Below are 14716 nucleotides of genomic sequence, written 5' to 3'. Positions count from 1 at the left end.
CAAATTTAACAGACAGCTAGCAAGGCGTAATAACGTCAGAGTGCCACAAAGTTGACATATGCGGTCATATGGAAGCCAGAGCGGGTTTCAACCATTTTAATCGCATTAATAGCTTCATCGACAATAAACTAAACATACAACTTCAACCAAACTCTTTTCAATTACACCGGTGTGTCTACGCTACGTACTCAAAGTGACAAATTTAACAGACATCAATGCGTAATGACGTCAGGGTACAATAAAGTTGACATATGCGGTCAGAAGGAAGTCAGGCCGGGTTTTCCATGCTATTGACCTAATTGAAAATTCATATACAATACACTAAACATACAACTTCAACCAACCCCCTTCTGTTTACACCGGAGTGCCTCCGCTACGTATTACTAGTCTCAAATTTAACAGACATCGAGGCGTAATGACGTCAGAGTGCCATAAAATTGACATATGCGGTCAGAAGAAAGTCAGGGCGGGTTTTCCACTGTTTTGACCTAATTCAAAAAGTAATAGACAATAAACTAAACATAAAACTTCGACCAAACTCTTTTAAAGTACACCGGCGTGTCTACGCCACGTACTCAAGGTGACAAGTTTAACAGACATCAATGCGTAATGACGTCGGGGTACCATAAAGTTGACAAGGAAATCATGGCGGGTTTTCCACTGTTCTGACCTAATTCAAAAAGTCATAGAGTGATAGATAATAAACTAAACATAAAACTTCGACCAAACTCTTTTTCATTACACCGGTGTGTCTACGCTACGTATTCAAAGTGACAAATTTAACAGATATCAATACGTAATGACGTCAGGGTATCATAAAGTTGACATATGCGCTCAGAAGGAAGTCAGGGCGGCTTTTCCACTGTTTTGACCTAGTTCATAAAGCCATAGACAATAAACTAAACATACAACTTCGACCAAACTCTTTTTCATTACACCGGTGTGTCTACGCTACGTACTCCAAGTGACAAATTTAACAGACATCAATGCGTAATGACGTCAGGGTACCATAAAGTTGACATATGCGCTCAGAAGGAAGTCAGGGCGGCTTTTCCACTGTTTTGACCTAATTGAAAGGGTCATAGACAATAAACTAAACATACAACTTCGACCAAACTCTTTCCATTTACACCGGGGTGTCTACATTACATACTCAAAGTGACAAATTTAACAGATATCAATACGTAATGACGTCAGGGTATCATAAAGTTGACATATGCGCTCAGAAGGAGGTCATGCCGTATTTTCCCCTGTTTTGACATCCTTTTGAAGGCGCATAAGTCAACTTTATGGTACCCTGACGTCATTACGCATGGATGTCTGTTAAATTTGTCACATTGAGTACGTGGCGTAGACACACGGGTGTTATCTAAAAGAGTTCGGTCCAAGTTGTATGTTTGCTTTATAGTCAATGAGCCTTTTAGTTAGGTCAAAACAAAACCCGCCATGATTTCCTTGTCAACTTTATGGTACCCTGACGTCATTACGCATTGATGTCTGTTAAATTTGTCACTTTGAGTACATAACGTAGACACCCCGGTGTAAATGGAAAGAGTTTGGTCGAAGTTGTATATTTACTTTATTGTCAATGACCCTTTCAATTAGGTCAAAACAGTGGAAAACCCGCCATGATTTCCTTGTCAACTTTATGGTACCCTGACGTCATTACGTATTGATGTCTGTTAAATTTGTCACTTTGAGTATGTAGCGTCAACACACCGGTGTAAATGGAAAGAGTTTGGTCGAAGTTGTATAGTGTTTGCTTTATTGTCAATGACCCTTTCAATTAGGTCAAAACAGTGGAAAACCCGCGATGATTTCCCTGTCAACTTTATGGTACCCTGACGTCATTACGCATTAATGTCTGTTAAATTTGTCACTTTGAGTACGTAACGTAGACACCCCGGTATAAATGGAAAGAGTTTGGTCGAATTTGTATGTTTAATTTATTGTCGATGAAGCTTTATGAGCTAGATGAAAACAGTGGAAAAGCCGCCCTGACTTCCTTCTGAGCGCATATGTCAACTTTATGATACCCTGACGTCATTACGTATTGATATCTGTTAAATTTGTCACTTTGAGTACATAACGTAGACACACCGGTGTAATGAAAAAGAGTTTTGTCGAAGTTGTATGTTTAGTTTATTGTCTATGGCTTTATGAACTACGTCAAAACAGTGGAAAAGCCACCCTGACTTCCTTCTGAGCGCATATGTCAACTTTATGATACCCTGACGTCATTACGTATTGATATCTGTTAAATTTGTCACTTTGAGTACATAACGTAGACACACCGGTGTAATGAAAAAGAGTTTGGTCGAAGTTGTATGTTTAGTTTATTGTCTATGGCTTTATGAACTAGGTCAAAACAGTGGAAAAGCCGCCCTGACTTCCTTCTGAGCGCATATGTCAACTTTATGGTACCCTGACGTCATTACGCATTGATGTCTGTTAAATTTGTCACTTTGAGTACGTGGCGTAGACACACTGGTGTAATCTAAAAGAGTTCGGTCCAAGTTGTATGTTTGCTTTATTGTCAATGACCCTTTCAATTAGGTCAAAACAAAACCCGCCATGATTTCCTTGTCAACTTTATGGTACCCTGACGTCATTACGCATTGATGTCTGTTAAATTTGTCACTTTGAGTACGTAGCGTCAACACACCGGTGTAAATGGAAAGAGTTTGGTCGAAGTTGTCTGTTTACTTTATTGTCAATGACCCTTTCAATTAGGTCAAAACAGTGGAAAACCCGCCATGATTTCCTTGTCAACTTTATGGTACCCTGACGTCATTACGCATTGATGTCTGTTAAATTTGTCACCTTGAGTACGTGGCGTAGACACGCCGGTGTACTTTAAAAGAGTTTGGTCGAAGTTTTATGTTTAGTTTATTGTCTATTACTTTTTGAATTAGGTCAAAACAGTGGAAAACCCGCCCTTTCTTCTGACCGCATATGTCAATTTTATGGCACTCTGACGTCATTATGCCTCGATGTCTGTTAAATTTGAGACTAGTAATACGTAGCGGAGGCACTCCGGTGTAAACAGAAGGGGGTTGGTTGAAGTTGTATGTTTAGTGTATTGTATATGAATTTTCAATTAGGTCAATAGCATGGAAAACCCGGCCTGACTTCCTTCTGACCGCATATGTCAACTTTATTGTACCCTGACGTCATTACGCATTGATGTCTGTTAAATTTGTCACTTTGAGTACGTAGCGTAGACACACCGGTGTAATTGAAAAGAGTTTGGTTGAAGTTGTATGTTTAGTTTATTGTCGATGAAGCTATTAATGCGATTAAAATGGTTGAAACCCGCTCTGGCTTCCATATGACCGCATATGTCAACTTTATGGCACTCTGACGTTATTACGCCTTGCTGTCTGTTAAATTTGTCACTTGAAGTACGACGCGTTGACATTTTAGTACACTTGAAATGAGTTTGGACAAACTTCTATGTTTAGTTTAATGTCGATGAGGCTTTTAGTTCGGTAAAAATGTACGATTTTGCAAGACAGTAAGAAAGGACACTCACTCCGGTAGGTGTCGCTGTTAGAGGTTTATATAATTTTGTTGTTTTTTGTTTAACTAAGAGTCCCGACTTTGCCATAGCATAAGTATGTGGTAATCCAAGAAATGTCATATTTTAGCTTCCAAAACGGGCCATAGCTAGCCAGAAATGTGTTTGAGAGGACATAGAAGTGATTGCAATAATGCTGTACTTTCTCCCCTACAGGTACAATGGTACAGTCTGGCCCCCTCTCCCCGGCCTACTCTCCCCGGCCTGTCCTCCCCATATGGCTGGCACCGGGAGCGCTCCTTACCCAGATGGAAAAGTCCGACGAAGCAGGGCAAAGGCCAACAACATGGGAACCTGCGCAAGCGTTACAGCAGGACAGGCACTCCCCCTAGCGGACAGACCCAAAGTGTACCAAGAGGGAGAGGCAACTGCCGTCTTCGTGCGACCTTCGCCATCGCAAACCACGACGGCGAAGAAAATAACCCTCGAACTTAAGGACGCGACCCCGCAAAATTTGAGAAAAGTCTTCAAGTTAGACTTCTATCCTGAAGTTCTGACCAACAAGGCTACCAACGTCACCAAAGTCCACCAAGGTCCCCCTAGCGATTCATTTCGGAACTTGGAGGCGAATGCGGAATACGAAGTGGAGGGACAAGAGGAAGATGAAGGTACTAGTATTCTATGATTAGTGACTTTGTAAAATAACCATGAAAACCCCTCTGTGTTCGTACAAATTGTGTATATATTTGTCTTTTAACTTTAACTTGATTTGTCTATTAAGCTACCTGCATGCTGAATATCACGGAAACCAACAAAACCACCCTTGCAGTTCCAGAGAAAGCTCTTAGTGGGCCAAAACGTACTATAACACGCACCTCTTGTCCATAAGGCCAAAAGCTATCTACCACAAAAAGGTTTTAAAAAAAACTGACGTTCTGCTGCAGTATCAAGGACACGCACTAGGTGTCCCCAAATGAACATTGACGTCCGTCTTACTACATACCAAATGTCATCACAATTCATCTGGACCTTCACTAGTTATTGCTGGAAGGAAATGTGCGGAAATACAAACAATCAGACCTCCATACTCTATGCAGATAATAGAACTTTAGGATCTTATATCAACGTTTAATTCCTTGCTGCTACGTAGGCTACATACCATTTTTAGAAATACATTATTTGCCGGCAGATTTGTACAGCATGGAGACCACACAAAGACCCACGATGAGTTCCGGGGATGTCCAACGGGCCCTGCTATGCTGCCAGGCGGTGTATCTGTCCGATATCCCCGAGACTGACGCTGTTCGACACTTCTTCACCACCGAAGGGAAACTGCACGACTTTGTGCGAGTCAGCGTCAGTCGGTATGGACCTGTTAGGTACCTCTTGGCTGAAACTCAAGACAAGGAGGAGGTTTTCGTAGCTTTCAAAGGTAAGAATGCTTCAGACTTGTATGTAACGCTAGTCCAGCTTTATCCGCGGGGTAACCTATGTCCGTTGTTTGAAAAAGGGGTATTTATGAATACTGTATATTGTTGACTGCGGTGGCTTTATACTGCAGTATTTTTAAAACGTTGTAGTCTGTCAACTTGACTTATCACTCGTTCTCATTGAAATGTCGAAAATAGCATTTTTTGGTCGTAAAATAAATCGGCTTTATTTTCTGTGAAAACTATCTGGTTGTTTAGGAAAATTCCTCTTTTAACCATAGCCAAAAAATGGCAACTTATCATTTTCGGTCCCATTGGTAATGCATTACAGGGCAGGTACCAAACGTTACCGGTAACGTTTACAACAGCAAACTTAGCCCTTTTTCTTCAAAAGGATTAACATTATTGCCTCTTTTGTAAAACATTATAGGGGTTGTGGGAAAAAAAGGGACCAGTCATGCTGTCTATAATTTGCTCAATATCAAGTCGTAAAGTCAGGCGACAGCATTTTTGACAATTCAATGAGAACGAGCCATATTCCTTATATTCCGACTTATAGTATTTCTCTATCCCCTGGCGTGCGCGGTTACAGGTAGCTAGCGAGCGGTTGAGCCTAGATAGAGCGTAAACATCAAGGAATATCTCGAGAAGAAAGCATCCGATTATAATGCGCTTTTCACCCTTCGACTCGGTACATTCCTAATGATAGAAAGTCGTCATCAAAATGCCCCTCTAATTATGCTTATTTTTACAGGTACGTCAGACTTCAATGACGTCATGTGCGACCTGAGTTTCTGGCAGGAGGGAGCGGGTCAAAGCGGGGACAGTCACAACACCGGGGTTGGCGGGAAATACCACACGGGCTTCATGCACCTGGCCTTCCTCTTTCCCGCCAACCGCATCCTGGAGGAATACAGCAACAGCCGTATTGTCGTCTGCGGCCACAGCCTAGGGGGCGCTGTTGCACACATCGTGGCCTTGAACATGATGGTGCACCTGCGCTCTCAGGGCCAACCAGTCGACAACGTCAAGTCCATCGCGTTCGGCGCTCCGTACTTCGGAAACGACGGTGCCCAACAGTTTGCCGAGAAACACAACCTCTCTCCTCGCCTGTTGACGATCGTGAACGAAAAAGACCCCGTGCCTTACATACTCCGCCTAGCGGAAACTGTTCAATGTACAGGACTGACGCTTCTACAGAAAGTTAGAGATTTCTCATCCAAAGCTAGACCCATCGCGTTGAGTATGTTGGGTATTCTCTCCACGTCTGGTGTACTGGGACCGTGTGCACTTATTGCAGGAGCCACAGTGCTAAGTCAAATGCCAGCTAAGCTAGATGAATACGGAAAGCTACTGCAGAGATGGGGCGTTTCCGCCAGGGACCTGGATTCCCTGTACGTGCCGCTAGGGTGGTATCTGTACATCAGCTGCAGTACGACGAAGGCCGGTGGGGGCGCTGTTTGGCGACGCAGCCTCTTGACCCATCCAGCGGCCATTCAGTACGCCGCACCTGACATTGCAGCCTGGAAAGGTAATATCTCGTTGATCGGTTCAAATCAAATAAGAAACAATTTTTGCATGGTTATTGAGTAAACATTTCATGGCCACGAATCAAACAAAAAAAAAACTGAACCGTCAGCACAAACTTCGGTCTTCCTCAGGTCATACTGACCCACCACTTCGATCACGTGACCTTCCTGACTCATTATCCCACCAAAGTGTATCTCGTTTTCATGTTTACCTTCATGAAAACAAATTGTTTTTACTACGTTTCTTCAGGTTCTTCTTATTCTTCCGTTCCAAACAAGGTCAATGACCCCCACCTGGCGACTGTCATCATGGTTACTGGTAAAGTAGTAGACACATGGTGGTGTTTGATTACATTATGTAGCAAGTGGTTGGGCAGAGCTGGTTACCACGTATATGAATGTATTGTAGTGAAAATGTACAGAGACGTGAAGGTGAACTTGCTGGAAAATGTTATCTTTTTAGTTTTCTTTCTTTTTGATTCAGAGGAGGATTTCCAGTGCCACCGGGTATCTAACTACCGCACGACTTTCTTCGAAATCGCGAGAAAGACGACATACCGAGATGATGATGTAAACACCCGATCCGCTGACGTCACCATAACGGACGCCATCTTCCCCATAAGCATCGGAAGCGTCTGCTTATACACGATAGGTGAACCATTCCTAGATATTCCTACCCATTCCCTTACAAAATATGACGATACTACAACGTTGTATAGTTTGATGGTAATTCTGAGATATGCTCAAATATTTAGAACAATTCCACGGATATGGTTTCGTTTCAGTTTTTTTCCTTTCTTCTTCTTTTTCTGACTTTAGAGGAATAACTATTGAAGCCACCGAGTTCTTTCTCCCTCTAGCATGTCCAACCACACACTTCACTGCTGTGTATACCCTTTCACATGCTCCCCTGTTATATAATTGGTTTTATTTATTGATTGAGATTCATCACAATTGAGGAAGGGTTGGAAGGCAGTATCTATTTGAATTTCTCCTTCATTTTCAAGCGTTTCACCCATGAGGTTTATCCGAACAATAAAACAACAAAAAAGCAAAGTAACACAGCAGACCAGGAACGTTGTACATATTGTAATCATTACCTTTGCCAGAATGGCTAAGGTTATGTTTTAGGCTTGTGAGTCTGTCTGTCTGTGTGTCTGTTAACAGCATAACTCGAGAAGCCTTGGATGGATCCAGATGATATTTGGTAGGTGGGTAGGGGTCGGGAAAACGAAGGTCAAGTTCGATAATGGGCCCCCTAGCGGCTTGCTAAGGTACTGCAGTAGAACCTCAATTTTCGATATCTCGTGTTCTGGACATGCTGTGGTTATGATTTTTAAGTGGTAGATAGCCCCTGGGGCAGAGAGTAAGTGCGGTAAGTTTGGACCCCCTAGCGGCTTGTTTGGAACTGCAGTCGCCGATTTCCTTTCAAACTTTGGACGAGAATAACTCCAGAACGTGTTGATGGATTGTCATGATTTTTGGTATGTAGATAGCCCAAGTAACAATGTACATAATAAAATACTAATTATGCAAATCAGTAGCTAATTTGCATAATTAATGACGAAAGTTTATAAATCCACTGCATTTCATCATAGGACTTTCAAACTTGTCACATATATAGATGAGAAAGAGAGAAATATCAATGCATGTTAATTATGCAAATGTCGGCCTCATTTGCATAATTAATGAGAAATTATAGACGTGTTGACGGATCGTCATGATTTTTGGTATGTAGATAGCCAAAGGGAAGACTTACATGATGGAATTCTAATTATGCAAGTCAACGGCTAATTTGCATAATTAATGAGGAAAGTTTGTAAATCCACTGCATTCCTTTCTAGGACTTTCACACTTGTCACATTTGTAGCTGAGAAAAAGAAATATCAGTACATATTAATTATGCAGATGATGATCTCATTTGCATAATTAATGGAAAATATGAACGTGTTGACGAATCGTCATGATTTTCGGTATGTAGGTAGCCTAAGTAAAAACTTACATAATGAGATACTAATTATGCAAATTAACGGTTAATTTGCATAGTTAATGCGGAAAGTTGATAAATCCACTGCATTCCGTGATAGGACTTTCAAACTTGTCGAAGATGCACATATGTAACTGAGAAAGATGGCAGAGAGTAAGAGGTGTATGTTTGGGTCTTTTTTTGAACTGCAGGAGCCGGTTTAGTTTCCTACTTTGAAAGAGAATAAGTCAAGAAGGGATGAAAGGATCATAATGATTTTTGGTCTGCTGATAGCTGAAGTGATGCTTGATACAATTTAATATTATTATGTTAATAGGGATCTAATTTGTATAAGCAATGGCGAAATGTTAAGAACCAACTCCAGGCATATAAAATAAAATGTAATGAGTAACACATTTATGTCTACAGACAACATTCTACATAACAAACCTGGTTTATTTGGCAAAGGTATGTGTTCGTGGAACTCTAGTTTCGATTTATTCCGACAGAGGGCGCTGAAGATGACACCAGGAAGACGACGAAGCGAGCATGTCAAGTCGTCATCGATGGTGACAACTTGGATTTTCTAGCAAGAGACAAACCCATTTCTGGTATGTTGGGTATTGGTTTGTTTGTTACCTCCATGAAATGTCATGGAGGTTATATTTTACCCAGCGTTTGTCTGTCTGTCTGTGTGTGTGTGTGTAAACAAGATAACTCAAGAACGGCTGGATGGATTGGTTTCATACTTGGTGTGTTGGTAGGGTGTGATGAAAGCTGGAAATGATTAGATTTTGGGCCACCTAGCGGCTCCCCTTGGAACTGCAGCGCAACTTCCGGTTTTGCTATCTCGGTGTTCTGAACATGCTATGGTCACGATTTTTGAGTGTTAGATAGCTCTTGTGTTCAGGAAAAAATGACATAAGTTTGGGCCCCCTAGCGTCTAGTTTTGGGATAGCAGGGGCATTTTTGTCAAAAACTTCTGAAGACGATAACTCAAGAAGGGAACAACGGATATGCATGATTTCTGGTATGTAGGTACCTTAGACAATGTTGTACAAGATAAAATACTAATTATGCAAAATAGGAATACATTTGCATAATTAATGAGAACATTCTATCATAGCAGTTTTTTCAATGTATCTCTTGTCCCGGACGTGATATGGTCGAGACATTTGGGTGGTAGATAGCTCTTAGCGTCATGACAAAGTGGGGCTAGTTTCATTCCCCTAACTGGAACTGCAGGGGTCTTTTGTCAAGACACTCCAAAGAGGATAACTGCAGAAAGGAACGACGGATTGCCTGCATTTTAGGTATGCAGGTAGCTTGGGCAAAGATGTTCATAATGATATGCATCTTATGCAAATGAGGGCTTAATTTGCATAATTAATGAGAAAATTGTATAATTCCATTGTTTGCAATAACTGGACTTCAATAAATGTAACACTTGTTAATTATGATAGGTGGAATATAAGCAGATACCAAATATGGTAATGAGGAACTTATTTGCATAATTTATGTAAAAATTGCAAAACCGCTTTATGATTGATAATGGAAATTTTATAATTGTGACATGTGTACGTTAGTCAATGATGAACAACACCATGCATAAATTATGTTAATGTGTTAATCAATTGCATGAAATTTACGAAAGCTCTAAATTTTCATGGAGGTATGAGGTCGCCGAACTCTAGTTTTTTATGGATCATAAACTTTCAACCTGTTTGAATACTTACAATACCATTTTAGCCCGTCAATTTCAGGGGCCCGGGGATAGAATGAATAATCAATTAAATGATAAGGGGGGAAATTGTATAATACATTGTATTATAGGCTTAATATCATCATAGCAAGCAGTGAAGATTACCATGTTGAAACCGTAAAAAGACTCTCTGTATCTGTATCTATATAGCCGGTATAACCGCCCTTCGGCGTAACACACCAGCTCTCGTTTTGGCATATACTGTAAATGCAGAAATGTTCGCGGTGGATTAATGTTCGCGGTTTTCGAGGTGACCACTTTACCGCGAACTTAAAACCACCGCGAACAATTTTTCTATAATGGTATTAGACTGCAGTCTATGGTGTTACCGCGAAATTAAATCCCCGCGAACTTAAATGCATTTAAGTATCGTTTTGTGAAACTGACAACAATAGTCTCCAATTTGTGAAAGTGTTCATAAAATGATGCAGAGTTCTTGACAATTATAAACAGTATTTTTGAATGTTTTATATGTAGGACTTCCTGTATTGGAGGGAACGTTTGCGGTGCTTTTCATGTCTCGCCGCAAGGTGGCGTTGCAATGCGAGCTCCAAACTGGCAGTGTCCCAGGAGAAACGACGATCCTGGTCAGGACACACTTTCAAGAAGTGACGGTGCCCAAAGAGTCAGTTAACATGAAGGTACGAAGCTTTTTCTACCCGTGTAATAAAGACCTTATCTCACAGAATAGAGTTAAACCCACATTGCACCGTGGATATTTGTTGCCTTTTTGTCTAGCATTTTCAAAACATTTGTAACAATCTGGACTTAGATAAGTAACTGTTTTTGATAGTTCTTAACCCGTTTGACTTTCTAAGTACTTGACCGTTTTACTCTAACATATTAGAAACATTTCTAATGTCGAAGATGGTATTAATATTACATGTATGAAGTTTCCAAAGTGGTACAACATGTATTCACCAATTTTCCGACATGTCAGATTTATTTTTGACATTTTATAAATGGGTTGGGAACAAATCAATTCACAAATCCATGCGAAAGAAACCTTGGTGCCATGCGTAGACGTACCACAAAACAGTCACTAGTGTCCACTAGTGAAACATGAAAATATAAAGAAGCAGACAATAGTACTAGTAGCATCTACACCTGTAGGACCATAACCTATCTGATGTTTTTTCCCAACAGAGGGTAGCTGAATTGCCATTCAAGGCCAAAGATGCCCTAGCGGTTGAGATGCGAGCTGCAGGCCAGTCCATGTTGAGCCAAGTTGTGACCACGGATTCAGATACAGCCTCATCACTGGTGGGCGGGGCCACCAAACTCTTGGGCTTGACATGAATTTGCTGGCAGGAATTTTTATTTCAGATGCAGATAATTTTTTTTTAAAACTCAGCTAAGTAAATGTATAAAGTAGCTGAAAATCCAGTGCTGACTATGGCCTTAGCACTTGGTTTCCAGTGCTGACAGGAGGGTTTCCAGTGCCTCAGCACTGGACTTCCAGTGCTGACGACCGCTTCAGCACTGGTGTTCGAGTGCTGTGAAATGAGACCGCTACTTTCGTATATTTGACACAGCTAAGATCCATGCAGCAGCGTACATTGTAAATGGGACCTTAGCGTTATCAGACGTTTTTGTGTAACTGTTGATGTGAATGTTCGCAATTTATCAAATCCTGATTTACTATCATTATCGTTTATGATATAATTCACGTACACGTTATAATACACGTAATACACGTTGATAAATTGTCTTGAAAGAAATCATCATAACAGTGTTTTGATATGAGATACAGTAAGACAAACAGATTGTATACAAATGTATAGCCTCCCCCTGATCGAGGTGTGTTGATCCACAAGACTACTGACATTTGCATAATGATCAACATCGCTCATTGATGACATCAATAAAGTTTAGTGTCCCTAAAGAATCCAAAATCAAGACTTCTTAGTCCATACTAAACTGTGATTCATGTACAGTACAACGCCAAATGTGACAAGTACTGAATGGTACGCTGTGCAAGGAGAATCATATAGATACTACAGTGTGGTATAGAAACAGTCAGAATTGCCATGAGGAAGATGTAAGCTGTCCACCGAAATGTCGTCTGTTTTTGTTTATTGCGATCTCCATTAGATCCGAAAATAGTTTCATCAGGTTGTTGGAATATAGGATGAAGGAGAAGTCTTGTTACACAACCAATGGGTACATGTACAACCAGCTAAGCCATGTTTGGGACTGTTTTCTCACCGCAAAAGTGCCACCTACATCAGCTTCATATAGCGGTATGAAACAGAACTCCAGTTAGAAGCTCTGAGGAAGGTGTCTGACAGACATCGAAACGTAAGCAATGTAAGTATCCAATGGTTGTGTAACAAGAATTCTCCTTCATCCGATCTCCATTAGACTTTACAAATTGCAAGGAAAATCCATATTACTGGAGTCTATCTAGTATTCTTCTGGTGATTGGTGATTTATACATATAATATAAAGAAACCTGTTATCCAGAATTATAACTCCAGGATACATTCATACCACGGTTCTTTACCGTGTACAACTTCAGACAGTCCGATCAGAACAAACCCTATCTTCATATACAAAGGGATCAGATACTCCTGACATATCAGACATATCCTCTTAGCCTCTGGAAAACTTCCTCCTTTCACATTGTGAACAAATTCCTTCAGTAGTTTAGTCGCTATTCCCTGATGCTGTACATTTTGTTCAACGCAAACAGAATGTATGCAAATAGTTTGTCCATGAGGTACGTGGTTGTTCATAGCTTCCTTTGTGTAATGATCAACATCACTCAATGATGCACTAATGAAACCCAAGAGCTTGTCACTCTTGAAGTAGCCAAGAATAAGACGCCTGTCTTCATTGTATACAGCCATCCAGGATTCAAGTGGCAGATCTTCATAATCTTTAGGAAAACTTGCATGGTCCAGCCTGTAAGCTTGCTGAACCTCTTGGGCGCTTTGCAGTGGTCTTATGTTCTCTTCCAATGCCTTGTTTGTTAAGTATGAGTTTCCCATGAACGCCATCTGTCTTGAAGAGATGTGGAAAGACTTAGACGCTCTGTAACGTGTAACATCACTGAAAATGTTTCATTAAGTATTTAATGACGACTTCCTATTGGAATTTTTGTTAGAAACAGTATATATAAAACACTACAGAAGGGACCACCAATTACTCGAATGACAACTGCATTCAACTCAATATTCTTCACATCTTAAAGTTTTAACTCTGTGTGAGTAATAAGCTTCCAACGTGCATATGGATATAGAATACAACACGGTGTATTTCGTATCACCCGAGGTGCCAGTCCGACCGCGGGCAGAATGGCCAATCCGCAGGAGAGCTGGGTACATCGGCTGTTACTTAACCCTATTCAGACCGGGCTTTTTTGGTCATCCCTGGACCGGGGGGGCGGCTTTTGAGGCCCTCCACTTTGAAGTCCTATAACTCTAAAACGACGTGCCGTAGGGCCACCAAATTTTTAGGACATAATGTCGACATAATATCTGACGTATTTTTGACGTTTAATTCTACGCTGACGTACGATGACGTAATTATGACGTCATCAATTTGATTATATTGGCCGGACCCATGAAAAAAGGGTATTCTCAGAAAATTTCAAGTTATGCTACAAAATGTAACAACAAGTGCAGATAACAGAATAATAATGTTTATTACGACTTGCGTTGCCAATAGCAACATCAATGACGTCAAAACGACGTCATAAAATGACGTCATGCACATCTAAGATACGAGTTGGGCTCCGCCATGTTATATCGACCACCTTGAATTTTTAAAAATACTTTTTTTTTTTGCAACAAATAACCACAAAGGGCAATGGAAATAGACTAGGTTCATTCATTTAGATGGTTTTTGATGAAAAAATACCAGGTGGTTACAAATTTTAAGGGATAATTAGCTTATTATTCTTGATCTGGACATACGGTCCCCCATTTTGGATTTTGGGCTGATGACGTCATCAAATTAGCATAATTTATGCATATATAATTATGAAAGATATGCTAAATAATATAAGATTTTACTTAAGTAACAAAATGGCAGTAATTTAGCAAATAAATGTGAAAAATCCATTGTTAGAACCAAAAATAGTGATTTTTGGCAAAACTGCCTGTCAACAAACGGTTGCCATGGCAAAACGAAAAAATGGAAATTTTTTCAAACTTTTTGAAATTGTTGCCAACAATATTTTAGGAAAACTCCCCAAATTTTGTGGGTTTAGCGTAAGCCGTTCTGGCGTTATAGGACATCAAAGTTAGGGGGGGCCTCAAAAGCCCCCCCCCCCCCCCCCGGTCTGAATAGGGTTAATAACTGGTGCATCATTGGTAGCTTGTAACAGACAAAGTTTCTCACCTTTCGCTTTTTCCGCACTTTTATTTTCCTTTTGTGTTTCCCAGAGAACAGCGCACAGAACACTATAAATGGAAATAATGGTGGAAGCTATCAGAAGCTACTGATCTGAAGTGTAGTACACAAAGGCTAACACGGAATAGTAGTCCGACCTCTAAAGTGTCT

The 14716-nt window shown here is 40.6% G+C and overlaps 1 protein-coding gene across 1 annotated transcript; it reads left to right on the top strand.

Moving 5' to 3' along the window:
* The first annotated feature begins 3797 nt into the window (after positions 1–3797).
* On the top strand, positions 3798–11506 carry LOC118413740. Its single transcript, XM_035817269.1, has 7 exons — positions 3798–4188; positions 4710–4952; positions 5705–6481; positions 6964–7131; positions 8955–9056; positions 10685–10848; positions 11354–11506. The coding sequence occupies exons 1-7, from the start codon at positions 3798–3800 to the stop codon at positions 11504–11506; spliced, it is 1998 nt and encodes a 665-aa protein (XP_035673162.1).
* Positions 11507–14716: the final 3210 nt, after the last annotated feature.

The sequence above is a fragment of the Branchiostoma floridae genome, chromosome 4 (genome assembly GCF_000003815.2).
Source record: "Branchiostoma floridae strain S238N-H82 chromosome 4, Bfl_VNyyK, whole genome shotgun sequence".
Classification (NCBI taxonomy): domain Eukaryota; kingdom Metazoa; phylum Chordata; class Leptocardii; order Amphioxiformes; family Branchiostomatidae; genus Branchiostoma; species Branchiostoma floridae.
This window is presented reverse-complemented; position numbering and strand designations above follow the sequence as displayed.